The 22,435-nt window shown below is 53.1% G+C and overlaps 1 protein-coding gene across 2 annotated transcripts; it reads left to right on the forward strand.

Annotated features, from left to right (window-relative positions):
• The first annotated feature begins 2,632 nt into the window (after window positions 1-2,632).
• TMEM92 (transmembrane protein 92) lies at window positions 2,633-8,834 on the forward strand. 2 transcript variants are annotated; one of them, XM_047845801.1, is made up of 6 exons: window positions 2,633-2,935; window positions 3,251-3,536; window positions 6,755-6,780; window positions 7,597-7,671; window positions 7,807-8,002; window positions 8,230-8,834. In XM_047845801.1, the coding sequence occupies exons 2-6, from the start codon at window positions 3,453-3,455 to the stop codon at window positions 8,335-8,337; spliced, it is 489 nt and encodes a 162-aa protein (XP_047701757.1). In that variant the 5' UTR covers window positions 2,633-2,935; window positions 3,251-3,452; the 3' UTR covers window positions 8,338-8,834. The 2 variants fall into 2 exon arrangements, with proteins under 2 accessions (XP_047701757.1, XP_047701758.1); XM_047845802.1 differs by having other exon boundaries at window positions 2,646-2,935; window positions 3,251-3,521.
• The last annotated feature ends 13,601 nt before the right edge of the window (window positions 8,835-22,435 follow it).

Here is a 22,435-nt window from a genome sequence, read left to right on the forward strand (position 1 = left end):
CAGGCTTTGAAAAGAAGGATCCCAGCCCAATGCCATAAGCCATTATGGGTGTCCATGGCCATCACAGGACAGGGGAGGGGCTGAGACGATCAGAACTCAGCCAGGCTCTTCCCTCTCACCCGGGGCTGGGCAAGCCTTCCCACCCCAACCACCCCCCCTGTCAGGAGTTCATCCGGAGAAGCAGGCCCCCCGGGGCAGCTTCTTGCTCGGGGGCTGCCTCTGGGTGTGGGGTCTCGAGACCTGCCTGGTTCTGGTCCTGACTCAGCCCCAACATCCCGTGTGGCTTGGCCTTCCCGGCCCTCGGGGCTCCGGTTGGCTTCCCTGAGAAGGGAGCCGGTGGACCAGCTGACCTCCAAGACCCTTGCAGCTGGGCGTTTGTAGGATGTAGACAATCAGCTCGTTCTTTGGTGAATGGGCCGGGGAGGCAGCTAGCGAGTATGAAGACATTTCGACTCGGCCGCTCTTGGGAAACCCCAGATGGAATTTGGCCTGGAATCTAGAGGGACCCACAGACTGCCTGAGGTCTCCGGGCCTCCCTGCCCTCCTGGCCCTGCGTGCCTGAGCATACACGTGCACGCATGTACACGCTCCCCACCCCCCCCATTGCCAGATTAAGTGTTGAACAGATGTCCTTGCGCTGGACGGTCCTGCCTCTAGACAAGAAAGCCCCCTGTCTGCTCAGGCTGGGGCCCCATTGCGCCCCCACCACCACCCGACCTCACCCACCAAGAATGCTGGGGCCCTTGGGAGCCATGATGGATGTTGACATCAGGGCTTGGTGTTCTTGGCCTGACTGAGCTGGGACCACCCGCCTCCAGGTCCCTTGCCCTGTCCCCAACCGCAGGCACGCAGAAAGGCAGTTTGGTGTCATGAAAAAAAAATGCGTACCCAAGGGGCAGGTGCCAGATGCCCTCGGGACCCCGCCTCATGAGCCTCACTTTCCCACTGGGGAGATGTGGGGCAGGGGGTGGGTGGAGTAGCCGTTCTCAGATGTCTGTCCCTATGACATTTTAGCAAGATGGGTAGGGTTGCCAGGTTTGGCAAATAAAAATGCGGGACATCTAGTTACATTTGAATTTCAGAGAAGCGACAAACGGATTTTGGCATAAGTATGTTCCAGATATTGCATAGGAATATTTAGTATATTCATACTAAAGAAATTACTCAGTTTGTCCGAAACTCAAATTTCACTGGGCATCCTGTATTTTGTCTGGCAACCTAGATCTGTGTCAGGTGGATGCCAGAGAGCCAGAGGGGAGCCACGCCAGCCTCCTGCCCTCCTCCTGCCCCTCCTCAGGGCACTGGTGCCTGCCTGGCCCCTTCACCTAGTCAGTCCCTACAGCCTCTCACGTCTACCCCTCCAAGTCTTCTGTCCCCTTCTCAGCCCTGCCATTCTCCGCCCCCCCCCCACCCCACCAGGATGCCCTCCTCCCTTAAGCTCACCCATCTTTCTCTCCCCTAAAGGCCACGACTCTGTAGGTCTCCAAGCCTGGGCAGAGTGGCAGGGGACCCAGTGAGACACCCTAGGCCAGGTGTGTTGGTGCGACAGGGCAAGGGCAGGGGCAGGAGGGAAGCCCAAGTGAGCAACAACCCCACTAAGGAGGCAGCAGTAGGGGCGCTGCTGGGAGAAGGTTCCAGCACTCCCTGGACTTGTTAGAGGGGCTAGCTGAGGCCAGAGCCAACTGCATGGGTAGGAGAGAAGAGGTGCCCCTGCCCAGGACCTTCTCCAAGTTCAGAATCACCAGGAACTGGAAATAGAGGGCATTTTCTGGGGCCAGACCCTAATTCCACCAGGATCAGGAGACTGGAAGGTTCTGTCCTTAGAGGCAAAAAGGGGCCAAGAGATAATGAGAAACAGAGACAGGGAAGGAGGGACAGAGAGAGTCCAGGAGAGTGAGTGAGAAACACAGTCAGGGAGACACAAGGACCAAATCAGAGACAAAAGAAACAGAAACACACACACACAGAGAAACAGACTCCAAAAGAGACAAGCGGTGATTAACAAACAGGAGCACAGAGATGGGAAAACAAGCAGAAATGTAGAGAAACCGCGTGGAGACAGTGATGGGCAGAAACAAACAGGAGGAGAGAGAGAGAGAGAGAGAGAGAGAGAGAGAGAGAGAGATGGGGAGCCACAAGGAGAGGTTAAAGACAGAGAAGGGAGCCAGAGATAAAGAGAAAGTGGTGAGAGAAAAAGAAAGGACAGCCCGAGGAGGAAGTCTGTCGGTCCCTACTAAGTTGGGGATAGTTTGCAGTGGCAAAGTCCCACTTGAGACCCAGCAGGAGACGCCTAAGCACTCGGGAACCGAGCTTCTCCGGGAGCCCTCCGCGTCTCCCCAGGCCGGGAGCAGCACCCACCCATCATCTGCCCTTCGCCCTCTCCCCAGGGGGCGGGCTCCATCTCTCCAACTCCTGCACGGTGTCCCCAAGTCTCATCCGCCTTTGGGTGTCTGGCTCTCACCCTGCGCCCAACGCCCATCGAGGCGTCCCCGCATCCCGCCCGCTAGCCAGCTCTCTCCCTCGGGGAGACCCGGCCCCAGGTCCCCGCCGCGCGCTGTGGGGCTCCGTGGGAATCCCGCGTTGGGCGATGCTGCCACCTGCCGGCCGGATCCCGGAAGCACAGGGCGCCTGGAGGGCTGGGGCGCGGCCGCCGAGGGTCGGAATCCGGCGCTCTCAGCAGGGACAGCCTCCGCGGGGTCTTTCCAAGGAATCCGGATGGGCCTGCTTCGCCGCGCCCCTGCTCGCCTGGCTTCCGCTTGGCCCCAGCGGCCGCGGCTCTTAACCCTGGGCCTTAATTTCCCCCAAGTCAAATGGAGGAAGTGTGTCCCCACATCCTCCCAGGATTGCAGGGGACGCCGGGGGACGCGAGTGTACTAGCGCTGTGCTCCTGAAATCAACCAGGCCGCCTCTCCCTCCTTCTTGGCCAAAAATGAAGGTGACACATCCCCACCCCCCACCCCACCCCATACAATGCCCTCAATCCACTCCCGAGCCGCCTCCTCCCTCTCCCGCAACCACTGCCCCCCGCAAACCCAGGTGGAAAGGGACTTACAGCGGGCGGGTCGCTTCGCCGGCATCCTCCCCCGCCCCGCCGCCCACTCCCCCACCCCCCCATCCCCCCATCCCGGCCCCGGGCCAGGCGCAGCACTGTCCCTCTCAAGCCCGGGCTCACTTAGGGGTGGAGGAGCGGGGATTGGCAAGGAGTGGCTCTGCAGTCTAGCACTGACCCCACAATTTTTTTTTTTTCCAGTTAACCTCTTCTACCTCCTAAAACCCAACCCAGATTTCTTCCCCTCCCCCGCCCTGTCCCACGACCGGCCCTTCGCGGGTGCCTAAGCTCCGCCCCCGCCCGAGGCGGGGCCCCATAGGTGGAGAGACGTGGGAGAGGTCGTGGCCCCGCCTCTCCCCTCCTCCCCCTACACACACGGAAGCTCTGTGGCCCCCACGCCAGGATGTCCGACACCTGGGTCCCAGGCCTCGTACCCACCTTGCTGCTCAGCCTGCTGGCTGGCCCCCAACAGGTGAGCGCTTGGGAGGTAAGCTATAGACCTTCCAGGGCCCTGAACTTTGTGGGTCAGGGGCCTACTTCTGGAGCGCCGTCACCACCTTCCTTTGTCAGGATTCCCTGGTGACCGTACACAGTTAGCAACTTCCTTTCTCTTTTTGCCTGGGAGGTGGAGGTGGGGGCAGCGGAGGAAGGCCCTGAGAAAGCCTGGGTTCCTTCGCCTGTGGGGGGACCGTGTAGAGGGCCCTGGACCCCGCCCACCACCATCTGACACCTAGCGCCTGTCTGTGAGTGGGGACTTTGACCCTCATATTAGCCTGGGCTCATCCTTCCCGCTTCCTCCCGCTAGTCCGAAAGCGGGCACTAGCCGGGACTGAGGTCTGGACGCCCGGCCAGCCCGTCTCCCTGACTGTCTTATTCCTCTAGTGCTGGGTGACCTTGGGAGAAGCTCTGGCCCTCTCTGGGACTGTGTCTCTGCCTGTGCCTTAGGGGAGAGAAGGCTCTTTCCACCCCTTCTAGGAGCCGCGGGTAGGATTCTAGTCTGTGCAGGACTTGAGCTGGTTGCCTGACCCAAGGCTGCGTTGACCTCTGAAATCAGTGATTCTGAGCCTGAGGCAGGGATTAAGCACCCCCTCCTTCCTCCCATTCCTCCGTTGAACTCTGAAAATGATGCGGGAAATCTGTCCATTCCTGGGATGGCAGATTATCTTGGCAACTGACATGGGTCTAAAACAGGGATTTCTCACTTCTGTTTACGAATGCCTGCGACAGGGGTGCCTGCGTGGCTCAGTCTGTTGGGCGTCCGACTTCTGCTTGGGGCATGATCCAGCCCTGCCTCCTGGGTTCGAGCCCTGCGTAGGGCTATGTGCTGACAGCTCAGAGCCTGGAGCCGGCTTGGGATTCTGTGTCTCCCTCTTTCTGCCCTTCCCCTGCTGGGGCTCTATCTCTCTCAAAAATAAATAAACGTTAAGAAAAAAAAAGAGAGAATGCCAGGACATCCCAGGACCCTCCCCAGAACAGGGCACGTTCACACAACTCTGCAGACTCTCCTGGCTCTGCCCCCGAAGCCTTCAAGCTCCTTCTCCACCTAGTCTAGGCAAGCCCTTTGTACCAACACTAAGCTGAGCATCCTCTTGATTTCTCCCAGCAGCCCCAGGGGGCAGGTGCTGATAATATCCACGCTGCACGTGTACGGAAGCTGAGGTTCTTTACAACCACAGTGACGCTCGAAAAAAACTCAGATTGAGCCACCCCAGACAAGACCTGCCCCAGGTTAAAGGGGGGGGGGGGGGGGGAGGAGAGAATCTGGGAGATCTGCCCTCCCCAACAGCAACTCTTGATTGAACCTTTTTGTGTTCTGTCCTTCTTCGTTGGGAGCCAGAAAAGCCCCAGGAAAGTGGGGTCCAGAATCTGAGGGGCAAGAGGGTCCCACTGAGTGCCTGGACCCCCTTGGTCTGTCCCCAGCTCTGCAGTTGCCCCTGTGTACTGTGAAGATCTCACCCTCTCTGGGCCAGACATTGCGGAGCGAGGCGGGTAGGGGAGTGGGGGTGGGGGAGTATTCATTCATGATTCCAGCTCCAGTCCCCAGGGGGCAAGGTTTGGGGTGGGGGAGGCTTCCGCCTGGCCTGCGGCTGAGCCCAGAAAAGGGGAATCAGCCCAACAGTCATTGGTTGTCACTGGTTTTCTTGGCTTTACTGTTGTTAGCAACTGAGATGTGATTGAATTATTTTGAGTAAAGGTACAAAGACACGGTAGTCTGGCCAAAGTTGGCTTCTTATGCTCGTGTTGTGGCTGTTTGTCCCCAGAGGCTAGGGTAGAGTAACAGATAACCTCTCCTCCGCTAAGGAGTTCCCACCCCTGAATCCCCCCCCACCCCCGCCATCGCCATCTCTCACCACCACCCCCCCCCCCCCAAGTTGAGGAACAGCCAGGAGGAAAGGAAACCAGGTCATCTGAGAAGGCTCTTTCGTTCATTCTGCCAATATTGTGGCTGTTGGGTTCTTCAACAGTGATGACAGACAAAAATCCCTGTCCTCTTGGAGTTTACATTCTTCTGACCAGACAATGAACAGGCTAAAAGGAACTGTGTAGTATGTTGGATGTGGGTAAGAACTGTGAGAGAAAACTTAAGTTCGGTGAGGGCAAAGGAGTGCCTTGGGGGAGTGGATGTAATTTTTATTTATTTATTTTTTATTTTATTTTTTAATGTTTATTCATTTTTTTGAGAGAGAGAGAGAGAGAGAGAGAGAGAGACAGAGTGTAAGCAGGGAAGGGACAGAGAGAGAGGGAGACACAGAATCTGAAGCAGGCTCCAGGCTCCGAGCTGTCAGCACAGAGCCCAACGCGGGGCTCGAACTCACGAACCATGAGATCTGACCTGAGCCGAAGTCGGGCACTTAACCGACTGAGCCACCCAGATGCCCCTAATTTTTAAGTAAGAGGGGCAGAAAGGGGGTGCTGGAGCGAGGATACCTGGGGGAAAGAATGCTCCAGGCAGGGCTTATACACATAATTGCTATTAATCCGGTTACATTCTGAAACTAGAGCCTGGATGGGTATAGTTCTGGTGCAGAAGAGAAACGGAGAGAAACCCAGCCTACAGGGGAGGATCTGGGTGGCTTCAAAGACCAAGGAAACCCCCCCCCCTCCTCCTTCCCTCCACCCCCTGCCAGGCAGGGATCCGAAAGGTGAATGCAGATCCTGAAGGCATGAGGAAGGTGGTCTGCCTTTACCCGCAAGTGTCAAACAGCCAGGCGTGTGCAGGGGACTCCCAGTGGTTGTGGATGTGTGGGCAAGGGGGCAGCAGCTGATCGCTGGGGGTCCGGGCACAGAGAGCCACTGAAGGGAGCGTCCAGGAAGGTTTTGGGCGATCGGATTTGCTGGATACGAACCTGCCTGCAGTGTGGGGAGTGATTCGGGGAAGGGGGGGTGGGTTGCGGAGGAGAGTTGCTGGTGCCCTGGACCGCCGTGGTCACATGGAAAGGAGATCGATCGGAGGGGTGGCGGGAAGGCGCCAGCTGACAGACCTGGGCGTGAGTGGAGGTGTTGTGGGGGTGTGGTGAGGAGAGAAAGGAGGGCTGGGGCCGCAGGTGTCAGCTGGGGCTCCAGCCCTAGACCTGGAGTGAGGTGGAGAGCAGGAAGGGGTTGACCCGCTGCGAACCTGCGGCAGGCTCTGCACCTGGGCAGCGGGTGGGTAGAGATGAGCTCCCCAGTTCACGGCCCCTAACCTCTGCCTCTTTTCTTCCGCAGGCTGCCGCCAAATGTGGTCTCTTCTTGTAAGTCTGGGCTTTGGGCTGTAACTTCCTGTCTGAGGAAGAGACACCCCAAATCCTGCCCTGTCTGCCTTCATGGGTCGGGGGGGCGGGGGGACAGAAAAGCATCTCATCCATCATCCTCACCCACTGCCCTGCTAGCCTGAACGCATTTCCCACTCCCCCCCACCCCCACCAATGCGCTTCCCATCCCACCCCCGCCCCGCCCTCCTTCTCCAGCCAAGCAGCTTCTGCCTGTGGGCGGGTCTAAAGCCTAATCCCCACCCCTCTCTCTGCTGTCTCTTCTCTGAGGGCTCCCCCCGCCCCATCACCCTGGGTGGGGCGGGCAAACCATCTGTGCCAACTTTGATATATAAATGCCAAAAAGCCTGAGCACAATGAGGAGGGGGTGGTCCCTGAGCAGATGAATGTTTCCATCAACTCAGCCCTGGGTGTTCCGGGAACACCCTGTCCTTCCCACCTCGTAGTCCATGGGCACCGGCAAGGGCTCCTCGAGTTAGCTCAGGGACAGTCGCCACATCTCCTTGGAGTGCCCTGGCACCCACTGCCACGTGCTCCCCCACCCCTGCTCAGTGATGTTGACAGAACATTCATTATACCCACTTTATGGATGAGGAAAAGTGAGACCCAGAAAGGAGCGGAACTTGGCCCAAGTAGTGAGATGAGCCTAGAAGCCAGATCCTGGGTCCCGGCGCCAGGTGTCCTCCCGCTGGGCCCCGCTGCTAGGGCGTGGCTTGGGCCCCAAGAAATGGGTGAGTTTTGGGGAGGCCGGGATCTTCCTGCCACCTCGGGACCAGCAGCATCTCTTTGCTCCCCCAGCACCTGCCCCAGAGGATTCAAATGCTGTGGTGACAGCTGCTGCCAGGAGTATGAGCTCTTCTCCAGTCCCCTGAGGTGAGCCCAGGGCCAGCTCCTCGGGCGCAGTCCTCAGGGCGACTGGCCTTCCTGCCCACGGTGGTCGGGGGTGGGGGTGGGGGGGTCCGGGACAGCCCAGACACTCAGGGAGATGTTGATGGTTCCTCGCCCTAGGATCTTCGTCATCACCTTCCTCATCATCCTCCCCCTCCTGTGCATCTGCTGTCTCGCTAAGCGGTTCTGTCGCAGCTGCAGAGAACAGGAGCAGGACCCCCCAGCGGATCACCAGGGGCCCCCGGAGCCGCCCTCCATCGCCCCCCCAGAGAGGGTCAGGACGTCCACCTCTGAGCCCCCACCCCCCTACAGCGAGGTAGGTGTCTCTGCCCCACTCCTTGCTCGGTTCCTCAGCTGGCCATACCTCCCTATTGTCCAGGTTACAGGGAGGCCCTCCTTACCCCAGGCCTCTGGACCTAGAGAGGGCCCTGCAGCCACCATTGGGTCCCCCCTCCCCCTGGCAAACACGCACGGCCGGCACTTGGCGGGTGCCGGCCGCTGCCAGGCCCTGAGAAGACTCTGTGTTCCCTCTTTCCCCTGCAGATTATTCTGAAGCCCGTCCTGCCCCCCATGGAGCCGCCCCCTCCCTACAGTGTCAGGCCTGAAGAATATTCGGGGATGCCCAGGGGCATCGACAACCCAGCCTTCTGAGCCACCTCCTGCCTGGAGCTACGACATCATCTCGGCCACCTCCTCCCCAGTGCTTCCTGGATCAAGCCAGAGACTCTTGGGACCCCCGTGATGCCCCCGTCCGTCCTGCCATGTCTCTTGCTGTTCTTGGTTTTAACTTATTGCTTTTCCCGCTCCACCACCAGCCGCCTCTGTTGTCCTGAGTGCCGGTCAGAAGTGTCAGCGGCCACCCCCCCAACCCCCATCCCAAGTGACAGGCTGCCAGGAGGAACATGTCAACGCTTGGAGGTGCCTGACAATAGAATGGGCCACTCTGAGGAGCGGAGAGAACCCCATTTCTGGGGGGTATACAAATCCTGGCTGGGCAGCCAGCTCCGAGATATTATAGAGGGCACTCCTGTTTCGTGCGCGATTGGACTGCGTGGGCTCTGAGCCACCCCCGGGTCTACCTGAATAGGGAAGACCCCATTGCCCCCTACCCCCCGAACGTGTACTCACTAAATCTGAGCTGATCGTCACTGAGAGTCTGCCTCTGGCTGTGTGGGGTGGTGACTGGGGAGTGAGCCCAGACACTGTGGGGGTGGGGAGGGGGGGATGGTGGGGGGTGGTCCCCACACCCCCAAATCCCACCATTGATGTATTGATGATGAGCCAGGGCGGAGAGAACATCTGTGAACCACCCTCTGGTAAAGGATCTTTGGAGATGCTCTGACCCAGCACCCAGGTCTCAGGGTGCTAAGGAGGACAGGAAGTTGGGAACCACGTGGGAGTAACTGTTCTTTTCTTCCCCATCCCGTCCTCCCACTACTCTCCTCAGGAGATGTGACGCTCAGCTCCCTGCCTTTCTCGCCGTGGGGGTGGGGAGGGGGCAAAGGAGAGGGGTGTGGGGCAGGGCCTCTGGAGATCTTGATCTGCCCCACCCTGGAATCTCCTGGAAAGAGGAGACTGAAAGGGTAGGTTCACCCTTCTCTTCCAGCCCGGTGCGGTTCCCAGGTGCTCCCACTTGAGCTCGTCTGCAGGGTTAACCCCTAAGAGGAAAGAAGCATTCACCACCTGGGCTCAAGAGAAGAGTCTTCGTGGGGCATTAGTCACCATGGGACCTCCGGCAAAGTGTGGAGCTGGGGGACTAGCATTGGGCAAGGCAGAGTGAGAGACACCTTCCATGCCAGTGTCTCGGGGCTCAGGCAGGGCATGGCTCCTCCTCCGTGATCCTGCCTTTGCACTGCTCCCCTGCAGCCCATGAATGCTGGCCTTCCTCCCCAGATGGAGGGCACAGCGGCAAGACTGGCCGAAACTCCTGGGAGGATTGGAGGTAGCACCCTGCTGTAAACCTCCTCCAGGGCTCTGGATAATACCCATCCTTTGGTGGTGGTGGTGGGGGGGTGGTCACGACCCAGGCAGGTGGCAGGGCCAGAAGCAGGGACACGGCACAGCCAGGTCCAAAGACGCTAGGGCTGGGGCTGGGGCCAGAGGTCCAAAGGGAGAACAGTAGTTAGGGCCGAGGAGCAGGGTCAGGGTTGGCGGTTAGGAGAATGCGCGCGGCCATGAGATGTTTCCCTTCAGTTTCAGGGATTGGTTAGGGGAGCAGAAGGAAGAAGGAAGATCTGTCTGCCTGATGTAAATGAGGATAGCCCCAGTTAGAGAAGTCTCAGAGCTGATGCCCTCACTGGGTAAGCACCCACCCGGGTGGGAGGATGGTAAGCAATGAGATTTACAGACCTGGAGGAGGAGGTCACCTTCTGCTAGGTTCTTTTCATCAAAGATGACACGAGAGCCCTGAGATCCTCCCCCAGCAACAGGAGAGCGGCCTGGAGGGTAGTAGGCCTCCTGAAGCCCAACCTTGCTGGGACCTGGTGGCAGAAACGGCCAGTTCTATGTCTCTGTTGTATTGTTGGTGGGAGGGAAAATAGTGTGACCCTGGAGGGCAATCTAGCAGCATCCTTTGATGGCACAGATAGTTACAAATCTCCTACTATGTGTCCGGCACTGAGTATCCATTAAAATTTTATTTTATTTTATTTTTTTAATGTTTATTTGTTTCTGAGAGAGAGCACAAGACAGAGGGCGAGCAGAGGAGGGGCAGAGAGAGACAGGGAGACACAGAATCCGAAGCAGGCTCCAGGCTCTGAGCTGTCAGCACAGAACCTGACACAGGGCCTGAACCCAGGAACAGTGAGATCATGACCTGAGCCGAAGTCGGACGCTTAACCGACTGAACCACCCAGGTGCCTCCCCATTAGAATTTTAAATGCTCATGACCCAGCAAGTCTGCTTCTGAGAATGAGCCTTCAGAAAGGCTCCTACAGGGGCGCCTGGGTGGCTCAGTCAGTTAAGTGTCCAACTCTTGATCTCAGCTCAGGTCTTGATCTCAGGGTCCTGAGTTCAAGCCCCACACTGGGCTCTGAGATGGGCATGAAGCCTACATAAAAAGGAAGGAAGGGAGGGAGGGAGGGAGGAAGGAAAGAAGAAACGAAAGAAGGAAGAAATGCTCATACAGAAGAGCTCAGAATGATGTGCATTGCAGGCATCGTAATGGGGGGTAAACAAAAACACCCTAAATATTCACTGACAGGAGCCAGTGAAATATACCAGATCCATCCATATTGTGAGTGCAATGCATCCTTTAAAGGGGATGAAGGAGATCTGAAGCACTGACCTGGCAGAATGTTCCTCATTTCATCATCAGAGAGAAAAGACAAGTTGCAGAAGAATAATAGTCAATGATCTCAATTTGTAAATATACACTCAATCGTGCATATTGTATGTATATATGTGTGTATATATGTATATGTGTGTGTATATACATTTTTTTCCTTTGCAAATGTACAGAAAAGATCTAGAAGGATACGAACCGTGCCACAGTCACTCCGTCATTCCCCACACTTAACAGTGGTTGGCACCGTGGGATGGAGGGACGGAGGGAGCCAATTATAAGGGAGCTCTCTTACTTCGTATGCTTTGTCACGGGTTGTATTTTTTACAATAAGCAAGCATTGCTCTCAGATTAAAAAAAAAAAACCCTCTAATGGAAATATAGGCAGCTTTAGAAGTTATGAAGACTTGCCTTGTGGACTTTGATCGACAGCAATTCACATATTATCAGCTCTGCTATGAGGAAGAGGCTAGAAGAACAGACATTTGGCACACACATGACATGCTTGCAACCAGGGAATAGATCATCAGTGGACACGGGAAAGCCTGGACGCCTGCCAGACATTTGAGGGACATGTGACGCCCATATGTTAACCCTGTGCAGATCTGCGACTGGCAGGCGCTCGGTATGTGTCGGATGTCTGGCTGGTTGGTTGCGTGGGTGAGCAAATTTCACAGGGACAGAATTCATTCCTTGCACTTGGCTTAACAGCTCAAACCTAATGAATGAATATCGAAAGGTGGAATCACTGAGTGAATGAACGGACGAACGACTGAAATGACTGAGTGGGCATTGGAACGAGCGAACAAATGGGCAGATCAGCCACCGGACGTTTGTAAGGACACGTGTGGCATGGTTAATAAGAAGGCGTTCCTTGTGGCTGTGGGCTTCTGTCTGCAGGAGACGCCCCAGAGGCTGGAGAGTACAGGGAAAGCTGTGGGGCTGGGGCGGGAAGGGGGAGGGGAGGGGGCGTGGCTGGGGAGGGGGCGTGGCTGGGGGCGGGGCGTGGGGAGACACCAACAAGAATCTCGCCTCACCCTGGGGCTGGGAATCAGAACTTCGGCTTCCGACATTGTAGTTTCTGCAGGTCTCAGTTTCTCTGTTGGTACAGTGAAGAGCTTTACCCCTTCCAGCTCTGGCAGGATGTAGCTCTCAGGCCGCCATGTTGGGAGGGGTTAAGAAGGTAAGAGAATCCAGGGGTCCTCCTGGGACGGCGACCGCCTTGTCTCCACCCCACCTCAGCCACGCACTCCAGTCCTGTCATCCCTGGTAACCTCAAGCCTCCTACTCTCTGAACCCCTGAACGCGACCTCCTCTGCTTCCAGGTCAGGCCCTGCATTAGCCCCATCGCAGCAATGCTCTGAGCTCACGGAGGCCCCCAAGCCCCTGGCCTGAGCCCCTTGGGAGTGTCACCCGCCACGTCCCCACTGTCCTCCATGTCCAGCCCAGAGGCCTTGATCCAGCCCGATGGGCCCTGCCCTGCCTCCAACCCCTTAACCCCCTTTTCCATCCATCGCGCTCACCGGGCAAAACCCCAAACTCAGGTTGGGTCCAGATTTTGCTCAAGAACAAGCACACCTGTGCAGCTGGACCCGCTTTAGAATCAAAACTGCAGATCTCAGGCAGGTCCTCGACTCCTCCAACGCGCCTTAGAAGCTTCCCATCCTGGGAGCGCCTGGGCGGCTCGGTCAGTCAAGTGTCCGACTCTGGATTTCGGCTCAGGTCATGATCTCCTGGTTTGTGGGTTCGAGCCCCACCTCAGGCTCTGTGATGAGCGTGCAAAGCCTGCTTGAGATTCTCTCCCTCTCTCCCTCTTTCTCTGCTTCTCTCCCTCAAAAATAAGTAAGTAAACAAACAAAAAAGCTTCCCCTCCTCATTCTTGAGATGACGTCATTATTGCTTCTGCTCTCTTTGAGTTTCCCACACTCCCAGCCTCAATTTTCAGATGGTGGTGACACCACAGACTTCAGAGACAAAAATGGACACGGTGACAGGAGAACCACCAAACACAACCTCACCTCTGGTGACATCCCTCGTACCCTCTCAGGGGTGAGCTCCTACAGTTATGACGCATCAGCCGTTTCTCCCTCATTAGCGGACCCTTGTCATTATCCCCTGGCCATAAGTATGCCTCATCGCCGACCTTCGAGAAGCCCTGCCCTGATACCCTCATCCCTCTGTGTCTGCTGTTCCATGCCCTTCCCCCACCTCCCCACCCCCTCCCCATCCGCATTCCATCCTGCTCCAGCCAGCCCTTTGTCCCCATCGTGACAGGCAGTGGCTCTTGTCCATATATCACCAGTAACCTACATCTTTCCGAAGCCAAAAGTCAGTTCTCTAGCCTCATTTACTCAGTCTGTCGGTGGCATTTGACACACTTAGTCACTTCCTCCTTCTGGAAAAGCTTTCTTGTCTGGACTTCTTTGACTCCACTCTCCCGGGTTTTCCTCCTACTCACCCGCAGCTCCTTCTCAGGCTCCTTTGCTCTCCTCTCCTCCTCCACCATCTCCGAATGATAGTTGACCTGAGGGACCCGAGTCGACTTTGACTCTGTCTTTATCTTCATTCCCTCCCCCGTAGTGGCTCTCATCCGGGTCTGTGGCTTCAGAGACCGTCTACTGTCTGATGGATCTCGAATCTTTGTCTCGGCCAAGGCCTCTCCCTTGAACTGCAGACTTCTGTCCTGAACAACTATTTAACTACCTACGCCTCCACTTAGACCCTGAACGAACACACCACAGCCCAAACTAGGGTCTCACTTCCCTCCACCCCACCCCAAAGCCAAGTCCTTTCCCAGTTGTCCCATTCTGGGTAGATGGCAGCCGGCCAGCTGATCAGGCCAAAAATAACCCAGGGATTGTGATTTCCCTCCGGGTCTTACCCTCTCATCCGGCCTCCAGATTAGACCGATGCTACGTTTCACTGTTTCACTGTTCAAGCCCTGGACCAAGATGCGGTCAGGTGTAGCCCGTGCCATCCCTAATGACATTCTACCCGGTTTCCTGCCTCTGTTCTTGTGTCCACCTTGGTGCTGCTGTTCATCCGACACGCTAAAGTCAGGGAGAGCTTCCTAAAGCACAAATAAGACACATCATTGCCCCACTTGGAAGACTCTGATGGTTGCCTATTGAGGTCACGATGAACGCCAACCCCCTGACTGCAGCCTGCGGGACTTACAAGGCGTGGGGCCTCCCATCCCCTCCAAAATCATCTCTTACCTCTCCCCTCCCTCTTCACTGCCTTCCAGCCACAGTGGCCTTCTCTCTGAGCCTTGACTGTCCCCCGTCAGCCTGGCTCAGGGCCTCTGATGGCCTTTCTGCTTGGAATCGTCCCCTCCCCTCAACTTCTGCCAGAGTCTTCACATGGCTGCCATGTTTTCATCATCCTGGTTCCAGTGCCGAGCTGTCGCCTTCTCCAAGAAGGCTTCCCTGACCACCCTACTCTATTACACGAACGATTTTATTTTCTGGATAGCGCTCCCCAGTACTGGGAGTCATCTTCTTTATTTACGTGGTTATGTGTTTGCAGTCTCTTTCCCCCGCCTCTGGGCCCAACCTCCTCAGGGACAGTGATTTGCCATGTTCGCTGTCCCGTCCAAAGTCTAGAAAAATGCCTAGCACATGGTAGGTGTCAGCCAGTCTTTGCGGACTGACTCATCCCGTGGCCAACTTGAAAGCAAAGCCCCAGAGTTCCTGCAGGAGAAACACCCACGTAAGGGGCTCCTCGGCCGTACTTTACTTCACCATATTCCTTCCCATAATCCCCGCGGAACTTCAAGATCCCATCGGCCTATGGACGTTTGAGAGAAATGCTGATGTAGTTCAGCCTCATCTTATTATAGGTGAGATGACCAAAATCCTGATAAGAGAAGGGACTCGTCCAAGGTCGCACAGCTGGCAGGGCCAAGCGCTGGATTTAAAACAGGGTCCTCGAGATGACAGAGACGGAGAATGAATCAGCGGGTGCCTGTGGTCAGGGGTGACGTTGGGGGGGGGGGGTGCAGGGAATGGAGTGGGTGTAGCTATAAAGGGGTGGCAGAAGGGACATCTTTGCGGTGGTGGGACGGCTCCGTACCTCCACTGCAGCAGGAGTAACAGATCCACACGGCTGATAAAATGACAAACAACGCACTCAGTGTCAGTTTCCCGAGTTTGATGCCGTGGATAAGATGGAACCACCAGGAGAAACCGGGCAAAGGGAACCTGGGACCTCTTCGTACTATCTCTGCCACTTCCCGTGACTCTGCAATGATTTCGGAATACAAAGATTGTAAAAAAAAAAAAAAAAAATCCGCGTCCTACCTCCACATTCAAGAGCTTTTTACTTAAAGATCATCAGGGCAAATTTCGGTTCAGTTTCTGTGTCCAAAACAAAGCCCCGTTTATTGCTTTTTATAATTTGCGGTTCATTGAAACTGGTGATTTGGGTGTAAAGAGACTCGCGGACTCTCTCTTGCAGTGGCAAATGCCAAGTTCAGTGGATCTTCTCCCTCCTTCACACCTGACCATGACTTTCTTGTAGCCAAGTGTGTATGGTTCCTGCTCACACAGAGACACAGAGGCCAGAGGAAGAAGACCTCAACTTGAGGGAAGTTTCCTGGTCATCTGGGTGCACTTCCGTGGGACATGATTTATGTATCTATAGATTTGTCTATATACATCATCTGCTGACTTTTGAACTAAAACGTAATAGAAGTCAGTCTTATTCCTCCATCTCTCACGCCCTACCCGGCTTGCTTGTGCTGTTGGTTGTTTTTGTTGCGGTTTTGTTTCTCCCATTTCACTTCCGGTTTCCTCTATGGTGGCAAAATACAAAGAACATGAAATTTACCATCACCATTTTCACGTGTACAGGCCAGTGGTATCAGAGGCATTTGTGATGTGGTACAGCCATCGCCACATCCCTGTGGTGACCCCTTCCATCTCCATAGCTTCTTTCATCTGATAACAACTCTTCCTTCCCGGACCGCCCCACCCCTGCCCCGTCCCTGGCAACCACCTCCCTGCTTTCTGCCTCCATGACTTTGACTACCCCCATATGACGAAAGTTACCTCGTCTAAGTGGAATCATACAGTATTTGTCTGTTGGGTCTGGCTTGTTTCACTCAGCATAACATCCTCGAGGTTCATCCATGTTGTAGCATGTGCTAGAACCTCCGTCCTTTTTATGGCTGAACAATCCTCCATTGTATGCATATGGCACATTTTGCTTACCCATTCATGTGTTGATGGAACTTGGGTTGCTGCCACATTTTAGCTATTGTGAATAATGCTGCTATGAAGGTGCGGTACACAGAGCTCTTCAAGACCCTGCTTTCAATTCTTTTGGGTATCTGCCCACGGATCATATGGTAATTCTATGTTGTGGTTTTTTGAAGAACCGCTAGATTGTGTTCCACCATTTTACATTCCCTCCCATGGGGCACAAGGCTTTTAATTTCTTTTATATATTTTTTTAATTTATTTTTTATGTTTTATTAATTTTTGAGAGTGAGAGAGAGAGAGAGAGAGAGAGACCATGTGTGGGGGAGGGGCAGAGAGAGAGGGAGACACAGAATGTGAAGCAGGCTCCGGGCTCTGAGCTGTCAGCCCAGAGCCCGATGAGGGGCTCGAACCCACAAACTGTGAGATCATGACCTGAGCCGAAGTTGGACGCTCAACTGACTGAGCCACCCAGGCACCCCTCAAACCCAACTGGTTTAATAAAACTATTTGCCGTTAAAAGGAACCAAAGCATCACACTTAATTTTAGGATGGAACGATAAATGCAAAGTCAATTCTGTGTTTGTGACATCACCACCCCATGCTTCAGCATAAAGAAAGCCCCAATGTAACAGTGGTTGTTTTTGTACTCTTAATCTGTTTTACCCATTCCCCCCACCCATCTCCACTCTGGCAACACCACTTTGTTTTCTTTGTATATAGGTTTTTGTTTGTCTCTTTTTTTCTTTGTTCGTTTGTTTTGTTTCTTAAAGTCATCTACGAGTGAAATCATATGGCATTTGTCTTTCTCTCACTGACTCATTTCCCTTCGCATCATACCTTCTAGATCCATCCATGTGGTTGCAAATGGCAAGGTTTCATTCTTTTTATGGCTGAATAATATTCCACTGTATGTATATACCACATCTTCTTTATCCATTCATCTATGGATAGACACTTGGGTTGCCTCCATAATTTGGCTATTGTAAATAGTCCTACAACAAACACAGGGGTACATATATCCTTTTGAATAGTGTTCTTGTATTCTTTGAGTAAATACCCAGTAGCAGAATTATTGGGTCATATGGTAATTCTATTTTTAATTTTTTTTTCGATTTGACCCCTTTTTTTTAAATTTTTTTTAACGTTTTTATTTATTTTTGAAACAGAGAGAGACAGAGCATGAACGGGGGAGGGTCAGAGAGAGGGAGACACAGAATCTGAAACAGGCTCCAGGCTCTGAGCAGCCAGCACAGAGCCCGACACGGGGCTCGAACTCACGAACCGGGAGATCGTGACCTGAGCCAAAGTCGGACGCTTAACCGACTGAGCCACCCAGGCGCCCCTCTTGTGTTTTTTATTTCAGCCATTCTGACAGGTGTGAGGTGATATCTCATTGTGGTTTTGATTTGCATTTCCCTGATGGTTAGTGATGGTAAGCATCATTTTATGTGTTTGTTAGCAATCTGTATGTCTTCTTCGGAGAAATGTCTATTCGTGTCCTCTGCCCACTTTTTAATTGGATTTTTTGTGGGGTTTTTTTGGTGTTGAGTTGTATAAGTTTTTTATGCATTTTGGTTACTAATCCCTTACTGGCTATGTCATTTGCAAATATCTTCTTCCATTCAGTAGGTTGTCTTTTTGTTTTGTTGATTGCTTCCTTTGTTGTGCAGAAATTTTATTTTTTTTAATTTTTTTAATTTTTTTAATCTATTTTTGAGACAGAGAGAGACAGAGCATGAGCAGGGGAGGGGCAGAGAGCGATTGCGACACAGAATCCGAAGCAGGCTCCAGGGTCTGAGCTGTCAGCCCAGAGCCCGATGAGGGGCTCGAACCCACAAACCGTGAGGTCATGCCCTGAGCCGAAATTGGACGCCCAACCGACTGAGCCACCCAGGTACCCCCAGAAACTTTTCATTTTGATGTAATCCCAATAGTTTATTTTTGGTCTTGTTTCCCTTGCCTTAGGAAACGTATCCAGAAAAATGTTGCTCCAGCCGATGTCAGAGAAATTGCTGCCTGTGCTCTCTTCTAGGATATTTATGATTTCGGGTCTCACATTTAGGTCTTTAATCCATTTGGAGTTTATTTTTGTGTATGGTGTAAGAAAGTGGTCCACATTCTTTTGCATGTAGCTTGTCCAGTTTTCCCAGCACCATTTGTCAAAGAGACTGTCTTTTTCCCATTGCATATTCTTACCTCCTTTGTCAAAGATTAATCAACCATACAATCGTGGGTTTATTTCTGGGCTTTCTATCCTGTTCCACTGGTCTAGGTGTCTCTTTTTGTGCCAACACCATATTGTTTTGATTACTACAGCTTTCTAGTGTATCTTGAAATCTGGGATTGTGACACGTCCGGTTTTACTCTTCTTTTTCAAGATCGCTTTGGCTATGTGGGGTCTTTTGTGGTTCCAAACAAATTTCAGGATGATTTGTTCTTGTCCTGTGAATCCCTGTGGGCTTTTAATGTATAGCTTTTATTATGTTGAGGTAGTTTTCTTCTAATCCTAGTTTGTTGAGGGTTTTTATCATCAAATACGGTTGAATTTTGTCAACTTCTTTTTCTGCATCAACAGAGATCATCCTATGTGTTTTTTCCCTTCATTCTGTCAGTATGGTGTATTACGTCAATTGATCTTTTTTTTCTTCAACGTTTTTTTTTAATTTTTATTTTTTTATTTATTTTTGGGACAGAGAGAGACAGAGCATGAACGGGGGAGGGGCAGAGAGAGAGGGAGACACAGAATCGGAAAGAGGCTCCAGGCTCTGAGCCGTCAGCCCAGAGCCCGACGCGGGGCTCGAACTCACGGACCACGAGATCGTGACCTGAGCTGAAGTCGGACGCTTAACCAACTGTGCCACCCAGGCGCCCAATTGATCTTTATATGTTGAAGCATCCTTGCATTCCAGGAATAAATCCCACTTGGTCATGGTGTGTAATATTTTTCATATACTTCTCAATTAGGTTTGCTAGTATTTCGTTGAGGATTTTGGCATCAATGTCCAAAAAGGATGTTGGTCTGTAGTTGTCTTGTAGTGTCTCTGTCTGGCTTTGGTATGAGGGCAACGCTGGCTTCCTAGAATGACCTAGGAAAATAATGTCCCCGTCATGATTTTTGGAAATTTTTGAGAAGAATTGGTATTAGTTCTTCTCTAAGTATTGGGTAGAATTCACCAATGAAGCTCTCAGGTCCAGGGCTTTTTTTGGTCTTGAAGAGTTTCGATTACCGATTCAGTCTCCTTACTAGTCATTGATCCATTCAAATTTTCCACTTCTTCATGATTTCATCTTGGTGCGTTTTGTGTTACTAAGAGGGGCCCTCCTCTGTGTGCCTCTGAGATCAGAAGCAGCAAACAGCAGTCAGAGCACAGATCCCTGATATTTGTTAAATCAGGGTCCTTTTGGCCGACCTGGGTTCCCACATGTGGTGTGCAAGCTGCTCCAGGAACACATGCACAGCTGTCTGCCACCTGGCTGGGGGTGGGGGGTGGGCAGGTACTACTGCACTAAGAGCTGAAATCGACTGAAATTAACTGCAATTTACTGCCCAAGACTTCCCCTGGAACTTGCAAGCCTCTAACAGACTCCAGAGTTCCAAAATAGTTACATCAGACTGCCAGCAATCAGCTGTCTAAATGAGGAGAGAGATTCTGGTTGCTTCCTGCACCATTATCTTCCCAGAATCCTCTCAGCTGGATTATTTTTTAATTGTGTCCATTTGGGAAAATCAGTTGTGTGAGCTGAGATTTGACCAATAATTTCTTCAAAACTTGCTTTAATTTCCTGCCAACATTTTCTCAGAACAAAGGATGTTAAGACCTTTGATCAGAGACTCGGGAAGATAATTTTGTGTTTTGACACAGCAACAGCAGAACTTTCATGAACAATTAACCCCCAAACGTGTTATTTTGCACATTTTCCCATATGTCCAGTCCCCTAGATTTTCTTGGATCTGTCTCCACCTGCAACCCCCATCCCCATTCACGTAATCACCGTGGGACTGGGGAGCAGCCACTTTTTGCTAAGTGGCTATGCCTCTCTGGCCACAGCTGACTGGTTCAGGGAAGGCACAGATCCCCTCTGGGCCCGTCAGAGCCCTTCCACGAGAATTCTGGATTAGGAAGTCAGCAAGTCTGTCTCATCTCCGGATGGCTCAGGTCACAAAGCTGTTAGATGGAGCAGCTGAAGCCACTGGACCCATGTTAGCCACTACATGAAGAAACCTGTAGTGAGAACAAAAGAGGCCAACATTGAAAAAAAAAAAAAAAAGAGGTGCCTGAGTGGCTCAGTCAGTTAAGCGTCCGACTTCGGCTCAGGTCGTGATCCCGCGGTTTGCGAGTTCGAGCCCCGCATCGGGCTCTGTGCTGACAGCTCAGAGCCTGGAGCCTGCCTCGGATTCTGTGTCTCCCTCTCTCTCTGCCCCTCCTCCGCTCATGCTCTCTCTGTCTGTCTCAAAAATAAATAAAACATTAAAAAAAATTTTTTTAATAAAAAAAATAATAAAGTGGGGACAGAAGACAGAGAGAAAGTCCTGACGACCATCAAATGCCTGGCCCCATTTGTTCCTGAGGTCCAGCTGCCTTCCCACAGCCTGGCCCCTCCACTCGTCTTTGGCGACCAATTGCCAATAGTTCCTCATTTTGCTCAAGCTAGTGTGAGTTGGTTTATTGTTATTTGCAACCCCAAGAGCCCAGAGTTACCAACTAGACCCACTCCCTCACTTTACAGATGCAGAAATAGATTCCCAGAAAGGCTGTGACTTCCCTGAGGCTATGAGGTTACTGAGGGGCTAGGCTGGAACTGAACCTTGAGTTTCCAGACTGTAGCTCCCACGTGTTCCTGCACAGCTTCTGCCACTGCAGTGTGCCGTGTGACATTTCTAAAGCCCATTGGAGATTTCCAAAATCCTCAGTTAGAAGGAAAGGCATCTGTACCTCATTCTATCCACGAAACAAAAGGGAAAGGATAAAAATAGGAGACCACCAAAACATAACTGGAGGCCTAGAACCTGGAGGGTCGGCACAGGAAATTGAGAGTGGGAAGAACAAAGCCGGGCTTGTTAGAGGGGAAAACTAAAAGGACATCACACTATTTGTGGCTGAGCTCTCACACAAGGAAGGCGGGATCAAAGGAGATCTTTCCCTCTTTGCAAAACTCTCATGCAGGATTCAGATTAAACCGAGCGGATAAATATCCTCCTCACCAAGGCTAAAAGAGAGATGACGGACAGACTCACTCAAGGGTCGACTGCCCGTGGGTCCCAAGCCTCCCGGCCTTCTGAGGTCTCCCTTATAAAATCAGGTGGCTGGAGGGGGGAGGCCCAGATGCTTATCTCTGCATAGTTGCGCAGCCTGGCTGGCCCCCATTTGGTCCTGTAGTTCGTGATCTCCTCCTGTTCCCTCACCCCACCTAAGACAGGCCTGCTTCCTGCCTCCCACCTCCCAAGCGCCACTGACAAGGTCGCACGTATGTGACTTTCCCTGAAGGTTTGGGTTAACAAGGGTGATGGGCCCTGGCGGGTCACATGATATATGCAAGAACAGAGTGGTCGCTGCTAAACAGAGGGCCTAACAGCCTGGACTGGAAATGTGTGGCAAGACGATGTGTGTAGACAACCAAGAACTTCAGTTTGATCCCAGCGACCTTGCTAGAAGCAGCTTCTGCAGCACCGCGAGGCCATTATGCAAGGGCTTCAGGAAGAAGCGGCTGGGAGGACAGGTTGTTTGGCGACCCCCCACCCCCCGCTCCTAAAGCTACATAGGACATGGCAGATCTCTACCCAGGACGGGCAGAATCCCTTGACCAACACTCCAGTAATCCGGGGCGACCCAAGAAGCCACAATCCCTGTCCCCTCTGAGCCTGGCGCAAATAGTACCTCAGTGCGTTCCTGGGGCAGATGGCAAGTTTTGGGCAGGCCCGAACCCCACCTTCTGCAGAACCCGTCCAGCGGATTACATTTCAAGCACGTACGTGATGTGTATCAATCATCGCTGACCTGGAGACACCAGCCCTCCTACCTCGGGTATTCCTGGGGTTCCCCCAGGGCCCTGCCTGCAGCTGGGTTTCTCCTTTTCCCCTTGTGATCCCCAAAGAACCCCAAACTGCAGCCGCAGCCCACTCCGGCATTTTAACTCTTTTTATCGAAGACTTTGCATTACTCCGAGGTCTTGCGTTCCGTGAACAAAAATGTTAGTCGAGGTGCCTTTCCCCATCCCAGGAGTAAAAGTGATTCTCTGTAAAAGTGATTCTGCCTGGTTCTGG

Source organism: Prionailurus viverrinus, unplaced genomic scaffold, assembly GCF_022837055.1.
Source record: "Prionailurus viverrinus isolate Anna unplaced genomic scaffold, UM_Priviv_1.0 scaffold_35, whole genome shotgun sequence".
NCBI lineage: Eukaryota > Metazoa > Chordata > Mammalia > Carnivora > Felidae > Prionailurus > Prionailurus viverrinus.